The sequence below is a fragment of the Trypanosoma melophagium genome, assembly GCF_022059095.1.
Source record: "Trypanosoma melophagium isolate St. Kilda chromosome Unknown ctg15segment0, whole genome shotgun sequence".
In the NCBI taxonomy this organism is placed as follows: Eukaryota; Euglenozoa; class Kinetoplastea; order Trypanosomatida; family Trypanosomatidae; genus Trypanosoma; species Trypanosoma melophagium.
Genome location: NW_027125143.1, coordinates 264,319 through 281,074, shown reverse-complemented (window position 1 = coordinate 281,074; position 16,756 = coordinate 264,319). Strand labels below are relative to the sequence as shown.

Here is a 16,756-nt window from a genome sequence, read left to right as displayed (position 1 = left end):
AGAGAAACCATAGAAATCAAAAAGAGTGGAAAAACACGGAGAATAGATAACAAGAAAAAGACATTTACAATGTAGAAAGACACATTAACAAAATTAGTAGCAAATCTTGGTATCAAAAAAAAAAAAAAAAACAAAGAAAAATCACATATATATATATATATATATAACAATAAATGTACTGAACATAATTCAGAGAACAATAATAACATTGGTAACATAATTCCATCTAAACTTCATATAGTTGGTACAAATACCAATCACACTACAGATAATAAAGTCTATCACAAATGTTATAGTTTTATACATAGTTTGCTTTCCTCTTTCTCTCATACCTTGTCGAAAGAGGCATATTATGAGCAAAACAAAAACAGAAAAAAAAACAAAAAGAAATGTTTTGCGCATTACTTCGGTAATGATCGGACGAGTTGAATATCCTCTTCTCGTATCTGCGCTGCAGCTCTTTGCCTTTGCTGTTCAGCGTAGATAGAAGCCTTTCCTGTACTTGAAACAACAATAGGCTGACGGCGTGTACCAAGGTAATCCCACCGCACTCGTGTTTCATCCTTCGATGGAGATGTAAATGGAAGTGGAGGTAAAAAGTCAAGTTTCACATCCATAGAAACACTTCCATTACCACTATTATTATTACTAATACTACCCATAGCAGATGGAGAAACAGCATAGGGAGGGGCCGCCGCCGCATTACGCCAATGACCCACACCTCTCCTCATACTCTTATTATTATTATTATTATTATTATTATTATTATTGGGATGATGGTGGTGTACGAGGCCCAATTCCAATACAGTGTGATCTGGTGGACGTGGAACTACTGCCTTTCCTTTTCCCTGCAGTAAAGCCGTATCCCGTGCTTCTACACTATACATAGTGGGATTAAATACTCCATGTCCACGCCGCCGCGGTGATCGCCATAACGCCTCCGGCATTGGTGGTGATAATTGACGCATCGATGGTATCCACGCCGCCTCATAACCGCGTGGTTCATCAAAGTGACGTCGTCCACCGTGCATGGAGTCTAATACATAATTGTCACCTTCCACACCTCGCAGACATAATGCGTGTTGTACATTGTTAAGATCGGTAGAATATACATGACCAAAGGGGCCTAATCCATTACCTGGTACATGTAAATCGGTTGCAAGTGAACTTTTTGTAATAGGATCCGGTGCGAAGTCTCGTCCCAGACGCATACAACAATGTCCTGGACGATTGCCTGGAATCGTATTATCGCCATAGGGAGTGGCGTAGGCAGAGTTCTTAAAAGCAATAGAAATATCTTTCAATTCGGTTGAATCTCCTCCCTGTGGGACTTCTCGACGCACCGTCTCCTCCATGATTCTCAAGGAATGGAATCTCACACACTTCACCAAAGAGAGAGAGAATAAAAAAATATTAACAATAGTGATAGTGATACTAGTAGGTTGGGAGCTAATTCGCCTATTTTCTTTCCTCTTTAATGGGAGGGTAAATATAGGCCCTTTGAGGACAACCAAAAAACAAAAAAAGGGAAAAAAAAAAGAAAAAGAATAACAATATTGAAATTAACGCTACGCCATTATACGTGACCTCATGGTCAGCTACACCTAATAAACACTCTTTATAAGCATAAACCTCACTCTTCTGTAATGTTTTTTTTTGCTTACTTTGTTGACCACCCGGCACCACAATGTCTATATGGTCAACAATATTAACTGCTAACGCCATTTCCATTCGCAGGTGGCAAGTCAGGTATTTCTTTATTTTTTTTTTGCAGTAATGGCCTCGCCCCTACCTTCTCATCTAATGATAATATGTAACACACCTACCAAACACACACACAAACACACATATATGTACGCAGACATACAAACACAGACATACACACACATAGACTTCAAACCACCAACCCACAGAAACATGGACACACATAAACCCTGGTTTCCCTTTGATTCGAATTCCTTTTTTTTCCCTATTCGTTCATTCTCCTTCCTTTCCCCTAGTAATTGCTACAGCTAAATATATAAATATATAAATATATAAATAAATATATATATTTATATATATGTTTCACAAAATGAAAGTAACTCAAAAACCCAACTGACGCAAAGACGGGAACGCCAGCATCTCACCATGACCAAACAAGGAAGGTTTAGTGCCCATTGCACAATCCTTCACTTGTTTCAACTCCGCAGAAGTCACAGATCGAATGGCATCAAGAACATCTTCAGGACTTGTATACTGTGTAGAGTCCTGCGCCTTTGCGACTACAGGCAGACTGGTACCCATGTAATCACAAAGATCACGAATCGTATCCCAGTTCTGACTGCTGACAACTACAGCAGCACGATGTTTTGCCACTTCCAATGCAGCTTTATCGTCCACCTTTACAGCCTGCAGATCACGCATCGCTGCTGTTACCATCTTTACAATATTCTCAGGTTCAGACCTCGCCGTAAAGCCAAGAAGACCGGCACTCTGATAGGGCATATAGAAAGAACGTACACCCTCATGCGATCCGGTACGCTCATAACGAACACCATCTTGAATAACGATGTTAAAGAGCTCCTGGAACACGAGAGAGGCAGCGTAACGTTTAATAGATGCCTTTGCACGACCAAAACCGAGGTAACCGACAGCAACAATGGTTTCATTATCCATATCCGGATTTGTTGTCATCTCCTTTGAACGGTTTTCATGCTCATGCTTCTCACCACCTGTGTACTGCTTTTGTTCATTATTGATATCAAACTCTGGCTTGGTATTTTGTTTCGCAAATGCTGCGTGATGAGGTGCAGTAGAAGTATGTGGAAATGGAGTATTCTCATACTCTGCAGTGAGTTCATCATGTTCAACATTTACACCTGCAATAACAACACGGTCAGGTGTTACATACCTTGAGTATTGATCCAGTAGTACCTTGCTGGTTATGTGGCTGTTGTTATTCTCTGGTACATGTCGTGGATTGCCAAGAGGTTCCTTATAAAATGCAACCGTTTCCAGTTGTTGAATGGCATATTGTGACGGATGCTGCCACCGCAGTTCCTTTAGATTATTATCCATGGTATCACGGAAACGTTCAATATCTGTTTCATGAAACCGAGGAGCCGCAATCGCCGTAAATATAGTATCCTGAACAAGGTTTAAGTTGAATTGATTCTGTTCGCCCTTCTTACCATTATTCCGACTCCTCCACATATCACTGCGAGCGTCAAGTCGGATACCAATGAAATGTTTATCCTTTTCAAAGTGCGAAAACGCCGCGCCAGTGCTTCGAATACTCCTGTCCAATTGAAATAACGAGTTATTATAATTGCTTGTTGTGAGGGCGAGATGCAGGAGATGATGCACCCCCGGACATCCCACGGGATCATACACCGGCCCAGCGAGAATGTACGCCCCCACGGAGACCATCGCCCCATGCCGCTGCTGCGTGATCACCCGAGCGCCATTGTGGAGTTGTGAGACTTTCACCTTTTCCGAGGCCGGGGCGGTGCCGGCCTTTTCGTTTGTTTGGCGCGGGGCTCCGGCCCAACGTTCGGAGAGCGGGACTTGGCCGAATTTGTACTCGGAGATCCCACGCACCCGCGAACTGACGGCCGCGGCGGAGGTCGTGGCTGCCGTCGCAGATGAGTGGAGAGTGACACGACGGTACATTTTGCGCTTCTTGAGTGCACCAAAAAATTGGGGTGGGAGTGATGCAGTCAAACACCTAACGGGCCTTTACGTATTATTATTTATTTTCCTCTGCTGGAGAAGAGATAATAATAATAATAATAATAAGAAAAGGAAGAAAAGGGGGAAAGGGATTTCTCGAAAAAAAAAAAAAATATATATATATATATATATATATATGCGAATGAAGTCATAAAGAGGAGCAATAACAATAAGAAATTTAGAGAGTAAAGAGAGCAAATATAGACACACAGACAGATGTATAGACAGTTATAGAGAGGGAAAGACAAATAAACAGAAATATCAATATATATATATATATATATATATATATGAATAGACATATCAAAATGTATATTTATATATAGATGCATACATAGAAAGGAGGAAATAGAGAAGGAGAGAAGGAAAGAAGAATAAGCTGCAAGTCAAGCTTACATCATTCTCCATCGTGTGTCAAGGAGGACAGAGAAAAGAAAACTTCTTTTTATTTGAAGGCAATATCGAAAGCTATTATCAACATTCTCTACACAGACATACACCTCCCGATTCCTCATTGAAAAGAAAGAATTCATCAGTCACAAATAACACACATAAACAGGTACGTAGACCCAAGAATAAAAGAAGACAAACACACAAGGAAAAGCAAAAAAAAAACTAAGAAATTGATTTACAAAGAAAATAATAGCAAATATTATCTCTCAATATATTGTTTCCCTAAAACGTGATAGAGAAAAGACTGTGCTGCAAACGATTCCTTGATACTAAAATTTGTCCTTCACTATATTCCTTGAGTTAAACCTATGGTTTTCCTATTTTTATCTATATACTTCTTGGGGTCTTTCACTTGACATTGGTTTCTACAACTGAGGTGCTAACGAAACACTCCTTCTATCGTTTTCACCCTTCTTACAGCAAAAATAAAGGTGTCCTTGGTAGTAAATAGGTATATGCATAGATTCCTGCCAGCAGTAATCTGTGAAATAATAATATCACTTCTGGAAATATCCCAAAGGAGATTCCCTTCCTCTTTATTTGTTTTCCTTTCCTTTCCCATTCTTGCGCATAATGTTTTCTTTTCCTCTATCGTGATTGATTTTAGGGAATATACATGAGAGGTTGTGCCATACCAATTGATTATAAAGAAATAATAATAATAATAAATTAAATGAAGTCATGTCAGCGATATCGCTCCCATCCCACCCCTTCATCAATTCTTCAATTAGGGAGAGGGAGCTACTTTATTTTCTTTCCCATTATTGGAAATTAATATAGTTCAAATATTCACGCAGTATTAAAGAAAACAACAAAGAATATGGAACTTGTAATCTCCAATGGGAACATCCATTTGTCATTATTTTCCTTGTTCGTGCTAATTACTACCATATAAAAAGGATATGATTAGTAATATTGGTATTCTGCATTTCTTATTTATTTACACAGTGACATAAATAACTATTTTTTTAGTTAATATTATGTATGTGCAATTCTCCACGCGTAGATGCGATTGCACATTGTATTTATACTATTAGATAAATGCAATGTAATATCCATGTTTTCATCATATAAGGAGTAAAAGTGATAAATAAAGAGATAGAGAGAGATACTTCACTACTCTTATTCACTTTAAAGATGAAAATTCCAGGTTCTTTTTACTGCAAATCCACGATTGTCATAACAACAGCGTGTTACAATACCATCAGCACTGAAAAGGCCTTCTTCTCGTTTTGCTTTCTTTTTTTTTCTTTCTTTTACGCTGCATCACAAAAACTTCCTCGTATATTTCATCCTGACTTCCTCACCCACACCAACCAAAGAATTACCATATAGGTAAGAATAAAAAAAGAAGAGAACAGTATGTATTCACCTTAACAGTGAAGAGAGGGGAGTGTAAGAGGGAGTGGGGGAGATTTATTTACAGAAATAAATCCCATCCACTCGTATGTGTGTCTGTTACTTTATGTGTTTCTCGCACGTCAATGTGCATTTGTGTGTATATGTAATGTAGGTGTGTGAAACATAAAAGATAAAATTCTTATGTGTACGAAGTTGTTTTTTCTTCATTGTTTTTTTTTTTCAGCGAAATGTACCTCTTGAAGCATATAAAAATATAAAAATACCTTCACTAATTGCTTCTTTATTTTTCCTCCATCAAATCATTTGTGGTTGTGGTATTGTCTATTGATGGCAGTTTTTTTTTTTCCCCACGTACTTGCAAACGCACCCACGCTGTTCAAAATCCAATTAACTTCATTCATCACTTAGAATTTACCTCATTCCGATTTTTTTTTCTAAACATTCTATTATTCTTTTCTCATTTATCACAGAAGGAATTAACTACTCACAGAAATGGTGAAGATCTCACCATATTGTTATTTTCTCACTTTATTTCTTTGTTCTTTTAGTTTTTGACGCAGTCTTCTTTGGTGATGTTGAGCGCCCGTGTTTGGCGGCGCCATTCTTTCCTCTTGGTTTCGCTTTCTTTTTCTTTTCATCCACAACATTTGTTTCCTCTCCTTCATTATCACTCTCAGCAGGTTTGTGAACAGCATCAGAGGATTTTTTTACTTCTTTTTCTTTTTCTTCTTCTTCTTTATTCTTATCATCTCCTTTTTCTTTTTCCTTTTCCTCTTCTTCCATTACAACTGATTTCTTCTCACTTTCCTCCCCCCTTTCTTCTTCTGCCTTCTGCTGCTGTTGCTGTTGTTGTTGGACCAACTCCGTTTCTCTCTCAATTGTGTGATCATCGTGAGCCTTTTCATCCTTTACTGTCATCTTTACATCCACTTCAGATATCGGCTGCACTCCCCCCTCCTTCTTCATACACGTCCCAGTCACCATCGATGAAACAGCAGTTGCTTTTGTCTCCTCCGCCTCCTTTTCACTCCCTGTGTGTTCCTTTGAATTCGCCGCCTCATTTGTCTTTCCAGACGAGTTTGAAGAGGAAGAGGAGGAAGAGGAGGAGGAGGACGCAGATGAGGAGGAATCATCATCATCATCTTCACTGTCCGTAACGCCAATATCCACCGTACTCTGTACTCTGCGTGAGGTGAAGGGAGCAGCACGTCGTGATGGAACTGCCGATTCCACAGGATTTCTGTTATTTGAACCATTCTCCTGTTTTAGTGTCCGCTGGTCGCCGGATTTGTGAGCAATATCCTTCTTATCATTGACCCCATTACTTGTAGTAGCATTATCAGTGGTCTCATTATCATCACTGTTGACGCTCTCCCCCTCATCATCTGAACCGCCGACATTACCGCGTGCAAGGAGTGTACGAGAAACATCAGTGGAACCACTGGTAACAGTATTGTCATCTTTGTTGCTACTATTATTATTATTATTATTATTATTATTATTATTATTATTATTATTATTATTATTATTATTATTATTTGTGGTGGTTCCACTGCCAGCAGACATAGCCTCACGTCTTTTTGCCTGTTCCATCCTCTCTTTAGCGCGTTGCTCACGATCTTCAGCAATACGTGCGAGTCCTTCTCGGTCCCTTTCAAGTAAAAGTTCACTGAGGCGATGACGTTCTTTTTTTGTCATGCTCTTCAGTTGTACATGTTTACTTGCAATTAGTTGCCGCAGCTGTGCCTCCGTGTGATGCCGGTGGAGACAATTCGTACGAGAGCAATAATTATGAATAAGAAAGTGTGCACAAACCTGCTGCTCAAATAATTCAACTGGTTTGCTCTTCTCTATCTCAGTTCCCTTAGTTTTAAGCATTAACACAATACCACCTTTGCAGAATACGTATCGTGGATTCCGCGTATCTGCGGGAATCTCATGTTCCCGCAGCCACACTGTACACCGTGGTCCCGGCATCGTGGCACACATTAACTTCTGCTGTGGATTCATGTAAATTTGAAGAATATCATCAGGAATAGGCGCCAGTGGCGGCAGCGGCTCCGGCTGTTCACGTACAGGTGCCTGAAATGCATTATTAAGCATACGACCACCACGTCCCATACCACGACCACCCATCATTGTTGGTACACGTCCTGTTCCCATTCCAGGGAAAATAGAATGTGTACTGTTGGGCGCCGGCATAAGTCCAACACCACGACCAAATGACATCATAGGATTTCCGTAATTGTTATTATTGTTTTTGGGCATCATTGAGATATTGGGAGGTACCATCATTCCACCATTGTTCATCATCATATTTCCACCAACTCCCATCATGGATCCACGGTTAAATGTCATCGGAGGGGGTTGTTGCAATGGAGAAGCTTGTGACATCATTGCCATACGTTGCTGTTGCTGTTGCTGTTGTTGTTGTTGTTGTTGAAGTAGTTGAAGAAGGAATGCTTGATTTGGATTTGATTGTGCAACATTCAATGAAGGGTTTTGCTGTAGATTAAATGAATCTCCAATTCCACCAGCACCACCAGTGCCAGAAAGCAATAATTGTTGTGCTTGTGCTTGTTGTGGCTGCTGCTGTTGTTGTTGCTGTGGTGGTGGTGGTTTATTGGCATCATAGCATCTTCGCAGCAAGAAATCCTGATCTTCCGTACACACACGACGAAATTCATTTACAGCAATAATAACATCTTCCGGTGTTTTTCCTCCTGGAATCATAGCGGCTGTTTGTGCATCCTGGACAAGTTGAATAGGCATATCAAAGAGATAAAAGGAGCGTGAGAGTTCACGCGGGGTCGCAAAGTTAAGGATATGAACCGGTTTGTTTTCTCCTGCTGCGGGTGTGTGGCCGGGAACCCACAGTGTTCGTCCTTCCGTAATGTAAAGAAAAATACTGTTGTTGGCGGTCATACTTCGTTTTTGTTTGTTTGTTTTTCTTTTCCTTTTTCCTCTAACACAGACAGAAACTATTTCTCCTAGTTGAAAGTAATAAACAGGTAACTGTAGCAAGAATAAAAATAATGACACAATAGATATAGATAAAGAGGCAGATAGAAAGATAGAAAAAGAAAAAGAGAAAAACAAACGGGATAAAAAGAAAAGGAAAGGAGAGGGAATTATACCCAAGAATTACAATAATAATAAAAAAGAAAATACTCTCCCAAACAAAACGAGAGGAAAATGGTGACTCAATATACCAAACGCATACACACAAAGACGCATAGATATATAAGCAAAAAAAAAAAGAGAGGAAAACAACCCAAGAGAGAAATAAAAAAAGTACTTACCTGTGATATTATTTTCTGTTAGCAGTTGGGCCATGCATTTCATTTCATCCCTACAGTGACTGACCATGGGTCAAGGAAGGTAGGCCAAACAACCGCTGGATCTCTGTTTTTTTAAAAAAAGCGAATTTTTCTTTTCCTTTCTGTTCCCTTCTTTTCCTTTTTCTTTTTTTCATGATACACAAAACTTGAAACAAAATGAAGAAAAAACAAAGAAACAAGCAGTTAAACATAAAAAAAATCTGTTTTTTTCCCCTTTACCAATATATATATATATATATATATATATATATATTTACCATTACCATTGCTATCAAAAGTCTCTGAAATACTGAGAAGTTAACCTTTCCCATTTCAGAGAGTAAGAATATAGGCATCCTTGAAATACTTTGTAGATGCCAAGCTGTAACCACCATACATTAATATCATTGGACGTCCATTATCTTTAGTTGGGGGTAACAACACACCACATGGAGCGGCTCGACTGCAAGGTGGACTATGTGTTGGAGCCACTGTTGTTTCGATCCGTCTCCATATTCGTGTGTGGAGAGAGAGTTGAAAGAGAGCAAGTTTATGGTGTGGTTGATGTTTTCCATTGTAGGATCCCATAGCATAGATATCATCATTATATCGCACAATAAAATGTCCACTACGAGGAATATCTGAAGTGGGCATATTTGGTGTTTCGGCATACGTATGCAAACGTTTACAGGTAAGGTTCACCGTATCAAATTGATATAAATGAGGGAGTCTTTTTGCCGCTTCAGATCTCGCAGCATCTGCGGCATTCCAAAACAATACTCTTCCATCCGGGTGAAGAAGCGGTGGCCACCGTACACCGCCAAAGGTGATAATATAACGATCATTCCAATCCACTGCTCCATGATAGGCCATTGGTGGAATATCACACAGTCCTTCTTCCATTTCTTCTGTTTCTTCTTCTTCTTCATTGTTTGCCTCTTCAGTTGCTGGGGATCTCGAGGATGAGACTGTTCGGTTTTCATTTATACTTCTAAATCTTCGTTCAAATCTTCGTGCCCTCAACTCATCTGCTTGTTCTCTTGATTGTTGTTGTTGTTGTTGTTGTTGTGGTCGTTGTTGAGATGCGAGGAGAGTCCATGTTAATTCCATCCGATCCGCATCGAATCGACCGACAAAAACTTCAGCACAAAGTAAACCACAAGAGGCAAACATTTTTTTACCCCCAATAAGATACAAACGATCACGCACAACCGTTACGGTATGACCAGAACGTGGTTCAAGATAATCCCCACGTAAATTCACCAATGACCACTTATTACGTGCAGCGTGATAGGCCCAGACATTATTTAAATGACGACTCAGATCATTACCGTATAATACAAGTAAATAACGCCCTCGTATGGATACCATTGCATGTCCTGTACGAGGTTCTGGTACCACAGCTCGTGCGAGAGCTTTTTCTCCAAAAGTTTGAATCAAATCATACGTTATTTGCCATCGTCTCGTAGAGGATGCATTACCGGGATCAAATGACTGCTGGTCCCTCTCATCATTTTTCTGTTCCTCCTCATATTCATCCTCATCATCACTAGTAACATCATCATCATCAGTATCGTTACTATCATCATCATCATCATCACTATCGTCACTATCATCATCATCATCATCACTATCATCATCATCATCATCTTGTGACCGCCTCAGTTGTTGTTGTTTTTGTTTCTGCCGATGCTCCTCTTGAGATTTCTCTCCATCCACTTGCTCCAACTGTAGTCGATAAAAAGAATTCAACACCTTCTCATGATTGCCACATCCCCCAAAGAGATAAACACTATCATACATTTGCACACAAGTGGCAAAACAACATCCCTCCGGTGGGTTTACTTGCACTTTTTCACGATCATCCATAACAACCCCAGCCCCATATCTAGACGCTGGTACTGGTACAAGTATACAATTCTGCCATTGATATTGTATTACAGCAAGATCAGCGAGCAATTCATTTAATCCGTAATACTTCGCCTCCTCCACTACACGTTTACGTTCTAAAGAAGGCAGTCGCGTAAGCCTATTACGTGCTGTGGCATTGTGAGTTAGAAGCATTAACGAAGGTGATGACTTTGTTCGGTGTGATTGTGTTATTTCCACTACACGTTGTCTCCTTTCACGAAGCAGAAAGAGAATTTCACGAAATAACCATGGATCACGATCCAGAAAAACATAACCTTGATCATCTTTTTGTACAGGAAACTGTTCATCGTCTAGCACACTAAAAAAAGTCATTGGAAATTGCAATAATGTATCCCGTTGTACATGAAAACGCATGCCACCAATGTTTAATTTCATTATAGGCGACTGCGCAGTTGCTGCGACTAATTCTGCACGACGACGTAAAACTCGTTCTCGTTGATCCATTCTTCGTCGTTTTAACTGCAACTCTGCACAGGCACGTCGAGTGGTGTAGATGAATGCTTCTGCTGAGCGTCGAAGTAGTCGATATTCATCTAATAGTATTTCTGTAGCATCGTCATTATTATCATTATTGTTATTATTACCACCAATACCTCCTTTCGTAACGTCACCATTCTCTTCATTTTCTTCGTTACTGCCATCATTTTTCGTGTCGCTGCGGCCATTACCACTATCCGTCAAATTAATGCGGGAAATCTGTTGCTCATTGTCATCCACAAAAAGAGCAACACCTTCACTATCATAAAACTCTGGAGTTTCGTAGTGTCGAGAACCATGACCACTCATATTAGTTCTTTCTTTTCTTTCTTTTCTTTTTTTTAATTTTTTAATTTTTTTTTTTTCTTCCTCTCTTATCCACAAATAACTCCTATTTTTCGTTTATCATAGTCATTTATTAACGTTAACAAAATTAAAATATCAATAAATCACCAATACAAAAAAGGAGAAGCAGAGAAAAAGAAATAACTGAAATAAAACAAAAAGACTTCCGCACCTCATCTACTAAACAACAAAGAAAAATAATATATATGACATTACCCCACTAAATAGTGAGAATAATTGCAGCGAAATAATTATTTGTGACGGATATTGTTGATTCTTTTCGTCTATGAAGGAACCTTGTTGTTTGATTTGTTTTTTATCTTCGCATCTCCAACTTACTTTCTTCTTAATCGGCGCTCGACCAATAATGGAAAAGAAGGTTCTATTTTTCTATGGTTATTCAGGAACAATATTATTATTAATATTATTAATATTATTATTATTATTATTATTATTATTATTATTATTATTATTATTATTATTATTATTATTATTATTATTATTATTATTATTAATATTATTATTATTATTATTATTAATATTATTATTATTATTATTATTATCGTTATTATTGTCATCATCATAATCTTTACCTTCATTTTCTTCTTCTATACACTCAAAGGTGTGGTGCGCCTCTTCAGCTGCTTGTAGTTCCATCGCCAGCACCATTTCCTGTGCTTCAAATTCACGTTCTTTTAGCCGTTTCTCTTCTTTATCCAATTCTCCCAACTCCTTTAATCGAGTTTCCCGACGCATGCGTAGATGCATTTCAAACTCTAAAGTATGTGCCACTGCCTCTTTACCACATCTTTGTAGTAATTGTAATGTATCGCTTATAGGTAACTTCATAAAAGTGAGATGATTAAATTCATAATAAAGTCCAATAAGAGCATCTAATTGACGATGATGAAAATTTGCCAGTTCCTTATCACTCATTCCTCCAAGAGGAGATATGGAATCAGAAGGAGAAGTAGAATGAGGATTAACAGTAGAGGATTGTAGTATCACCTCTTCACCAGTATAATTTAGTTCTACCGAATCTTTTCCAATTAAAGTATTCTCTTTTTCAGGACAAACAACAGCCTCTTCTGCAGCCTTTCGCTCTTCAAACATGGCCCACAATGCCGCATCTCCACCGTTCGTTGGTCTTTCATTTTCTTCCAGTCTCTCATTATGGGTCTTTGCCGCTTCTTCTTCCTGTTTCTTTCGCAGTCGTCCTCTCGCAGCATCAATGCCTTCTGGTGGGTACATAAGTATTGGATTACGTGCTATCATGGCATGAAACCGAGCAAGTCCCCTTTCACCGTAAACAACTTCTCTAAAACGTTCGATTCCACGAATATCACGTGGGCGTTTCTTCGCAACTGCAGGAAGAGCAGACATATTGCCTCTATTAGCAGCAGAAGAAGAAGACGGCTGTTGTTGTTGTTGTTGTTGTTGTGCAAAATTCACTGCTCTCATTGTTGCCCCACTCCCCCGTGGGTCTGTCGTAAAAGGGGAGTGGGCAATGTTATCTCTGTGCTTGAACATTATTCCACACTCTAACAGTTATTTCTACTTTTTGTTGTTCTTGTTGTTTTCGTTTTCTTTCTAACTCTATCCTCTTTCTCTTAATATTCTCTCTTCTGTATTTCTGCTGCTTTCACCACACAGTAGTATCTGATCAGTTACCCTCAGGGATATTAACGACTACAAAAAAATATAACAGCAACAATAATGAATAACCCCTTTATACTCTTTTACAGCACTTCAAAGAAGAAAAACAAAAAAAAAAAGAAGGATATTGTTAAAGAAGAAAAAAAAATAAATCACATGGAAAGGCCTCATCCAATAACCACAAAAAATGAACTCGATAATATATTAACCTCTAATTTTTAAGAAATAATTGATTAACCTTGTAGCACCAACGTAAAGAAATAGAAACATACAAACACAAATACACATTATACAAAAACACACCCCATACCCACTGATGATGTAAACAAACCTCAGAGTTCAAATCTTTCTTCAGCACTTTTACCTCCAAACAAATTAGCTCGCAGTTGACGAAAGTTAAAATCATCACTTGGTGAACGATCTGCTTTTGCAAAGTGATATGGATCCTCTTCCCATCGCTCATACCGTCGTGCATCATTATAACCAGCGTCATATGCCTCTATCAGTTCATCACGTCTAGCTTCCCCACCAATATTTGGGGCAAAGGCCAACCAAGCCTGACGCCAAAATGAAAAGTGAGTATTGGCTAGAAAACCATGACGACCAAAGAAAATATTATGTCGTGTTTGATGTTTATTGTAACGATATCCGGCGTAACCGTGAATATATATATGTCGACAATACTGATCCAGTTCACTACTAAGTGACATCATAGTACCACGCATAACATTATCAGCATCACGAAAAATCATAGGTCGTTCTGTATTTGGCGCCGTTGCTGCCATTATACATTGTGCGAGATCATCCACATCTGACCATTGAGCTATATGATGTCCAAAGTGTATGTGCGCCTTTGACTGTGCCATATACCCTGGATCTTTGTTAGAGAATCCTATCGTTAAAGCCAGACGACCAGATACCAACTCCACCGCATTACGTGGCAGCAATTTATTAATACAACTCGTAAATGCCGCTATTCGTGCCTCTTCGTCTGTAACGAGAAAGCGATGATCCAACACGGCATCCCGCACGTCCTCAATCTTCACAGCCCGCGGCCCACAGGCGAGGGCGACGGCTGGAATAACGCCAGTGCCGGCGCCGAGAAGAAAGGCGTGGGCGAGGAGCTCCGGCTTCTCCTGCTGGAGATATTGCGCCACGCCGAGGGCGTACGTGACGAGAAAACCGCAGCCGCCGAAACTCAACACCGCCCGCGGGGCCGGCCGTCCAACTTCCAACAAGACCGGCGTTTTGGATCGCACTTTACGTGCCCACTCACGTGGATCCGTTGGGGCCATACCACCTGTAGGGAAATAGTATTACTACTATGTTTATATATATGTGTGTCTGTTGGTGTATATGTCTATAGCAACACAACAATAACAACAATGGTGGTAATAATAATAATAATAATAATAATAATAATAGTACGAGTATTAATCGTGTTTGTTACGAGGGACAAACTACCCTTTTTTTTTTGTAAAAATAGGTTGGTATACGCTATAGCGATAGAGTAAATAATAAAAGAAAAGAGCGCCTTCCCCCCTTTTTCTGGGAGTAATTCTAAATAAGGAAAAAATAGAAGAGAAGGAGAAAATAATGGGAAAAGCGAGAATAAGAGAACCAGTGCATGGATGAAAACATAATGCATTTTACACTATAGACTCTCATATCAAGAAAAAAAAAATAGTAATAACTGCAAAACGCTTTACTCGACTCTTTAATTTTTCTCCTTTTTAGATGAATACCATACACAGACAAAAAAAAAGACGAAAAAAAAAAAACACACACGCACACACAGAATGAATTCGAATTTAATACCAAAACATGAAGGACTTTATAGTACAATCCTCCCTCTGTGATATTCTTCAATATTCGTAACTATGGTTCAAAGGATGCCATTTTAGAACGTTTTTCTGGCACTTTCACTTTTCTTGCAGATGTTTCTCTTACTCTTTTTCGATCCACCCCAGTGTCAAAAGTACCAGTAGCATTAGTACCTTTCGGGAGATCATCTGCACCGATGCTAGGACCCATCACCAATGAACTACTGATGTATGAAGTGGTAATGTTCGCATTCCTAATAGCATCTGCTACCTTTCGGTCTTTTACTACAGCACGTACAAACGAAGTGCAGGCCTTACGTGGGTCTACCAAAATATCTGAACCAATCAATGGTATAGGTGTATGCGTTGGTATTGCTTTCGTAGTAGGACACATTCCAGAATTATCTTTTCCTTCTATAGACGTGTTTGGAGCATATGTTTCCATCTCCGTCATTCCAACGCCTGCTTCCTGTTTCATATTGTTTTCATTATTATTTTCTGTATTATCGCTACTCTCTGGAACACTTATTCCAATAACAGGTACTACATGAGATTGTGGGGCAAATGCATCCAACATCTTTCCCGTATCATCAAAGATATAACGACGTCCTAAACCCACTAAAAGTCGCTCACGTCGTCGCTGTTCTCGTTTTGCAATCCAAGAAGGATGCGGCATATAGAAATTATAACGTAATCCAAGTTGCTTCCCTTTCTTTGTAGCTTTTCGTACAACGAGCTTTTCTGCAATAATATCAATAGGATGTGGTCCTTGTTGGTACCACTGAAGTTTTTCATCCATGAGTTCATGTGGTCGGAATTCCTCCTGATGTCGCTCCGCCTCTTGTTGTTCCTTAGAAATTGTTAAACGCAGAAACTGTCGCAACTCCTTTCGTGACATGCCATCTGTGTTTAAACCCCGCTTTTGTGCCTCATGCACCGCCCGCTCATGTTTACTTAAGTGTGCCAGTGGGTCTGTTTCCTTACGCCGCTCCATTAATCGTTTCCGCCGCTTCTCCTCTTCCTCCCGCCGCTTCTCCTCCCGCGCCGCCCTCTTCTCCGCCGGCGAGGCAAACAAATAACTGAAGTTGTGCCTCGCGCCCTCCGCCGCCACTTCCAAATCGGCGGCCTTCGGGAGGACGACGCCGCCGCCCCTCCGCAGTTCCTTGAGGCTCACGTTCGCCATGAAGCCGGACCACTCGCGGCGCCAGGCGTTTTCGCCCTTTTCGACGGCCGCTGCGTATCGCCGGGCCGGTCCCGGGGCGGGGGTCGATGTCTTGGGCATTGCCGCAACTGAATAGGAGGGGAAAGGGAAAATAAAATAAGAAGAGAATGGGAGAAAGAGAATAGGAGATATCAACAATACCTATATATATATATATATATATATAGATATATTTACGGATAATAAGAGTTAGAGGAGACAGGGCAGAAAATAATAATAATAATAATAATAATAATAATAATAATAAATAATAATGATAATAACTGTTGACATCACGCCCAGATTTATTTTTCAACATTGAGGTTTACATGCAATAACAACAACAGCAAGAGACGAAACACCAATATAAAAAAAGAGAAAAGCCACAAAAATAGCTGGCCAATAATATTGAAAAATAATAATAACAACAATTGCTTTTTTTTTAAACTTAACGTATCAATTACAGGAAAGAG

At 39.5% G+C, this 16,756-nt stretch overlaps 7 protein-coding genes across 7 annotated transcripts; all 7 read right to left on the bottom strand.

Annotated features, from left to right (window-relative positions):
• Positions 1-401: 401 nt before the first annotated feature.
• Positions 402-1,355, bottom strand: LSM04_003292 (uncharacterized protein; the record flags this gene model as incomplete). Its single annotated transcript, XM_067338421.1, has 1 exon — positions 402-1,355. One exon carries the CDS (start codon positions 1,353-1,355, stop codon positions 402-404), a length of 954 nt encoding a protein of 317 aa, XP_067193704.1.
• A 730-nt stretch (positions 1,356-2,085) lies between these two features.
• Positions 2,086-3,654, bottom strand: LSM04_006875 (Peptidase M16; the record flags this gene model as incomplete). The annotated part of the gene is made up of 1 exon (XM_067338420.1): positions 2,086-3,654. One exon carries the CDS (start codon positions 3,652-3,654, stop codon positions 2,086-2,088), a length of 1,569 nt encoding a protein of 522 aa, XP_067193774.1.
• Positions 3,655-6,057: 2,403 nt separating this feature from the next.
• LSM04_004122 (uncharacterized protein) lies at positions 6,058-8,454 on the bottom strand (the record flags this gene model as incomplete). The annotated part of the gene is made up of 1 exon (XM_067338419.1): positions 6,058-8,454. The coding sequence occupies one exon, from the start codon at positions 8,452-8,454 to the stop codon at positions 6,058-6,060; it is 2,397 nt and encodes a 798-aa protein (XP_067193725.1).
• Positions 8,455-9,182: 728 nt separating this feature from the next.
• Positions 9,183-11,567, bottom strand: LSM04_009194 (Potassium channel tetramerization-type BTB domain; the record flags this gene model as incomplete). The annotated part of the gene is made up of 1 exon (XM_067338417.1): positions 9,183-11,567. One exon carries the CDS (start codon positions 11,565-11,567, stop codon positions 9,183-9,185), a length of 2,385 nt encoding a protein of 794 aa, XP_067193807.1.
• A 432-nt stretch (positions 11,568-11,999) lies between these two features.
• Positions 12,000-13,133, bottom strand: LSM04_004673 (uncharacterized protein; the record flags this gene model as incomplete). The annotated part of the gene is made up of 1 exon (XM_067338416.1): positions 12,000-13,133. The coding sequence occupies one exon, from the start codon at positions 13,131-13,133 to the stop codon at positions 12,000-12,002; it is 1,134 nt and encodes a 377-aa protein (XP_067193732.1).
• A 458-nt stretch (positions 13,134-13,591) lies between these two features.
• On the bottom strand, positions 13,592-14,554 carry LSM04_009283 (uncharacterized protein; the record flags this gene model as incomplete). The annotated part of the gene is made up of 1 exon (XM_067338415.1): positions 13,592-14,554. One exon carries the CDS (start codon positions 14,552-14,554, stop codon positions 13,592-13,594), a length of 963 nt encoding a protein of 320 aa, XP_067193808.1.
• A 583-nt stretch (positions 14,555-15,137) lies between these two features.
• Positions 15,138-16,364, bottom strand: LSM04_009296 (uncharacterized protein; the record flags this gene model as incomplete). The annotated part of the gene is made up of 1 exon (XM_067338414.1): positions 15,138-16,364. One exon carries the CDS (start codon positions 16,362-16,364, stop codon positions 15,138-15,140), a length of 1,227 nt encoding a protein of 408 aa, XP_067193809.1.
• Positions 16,365-16,756: the final 392 nt, after the last annotated feature.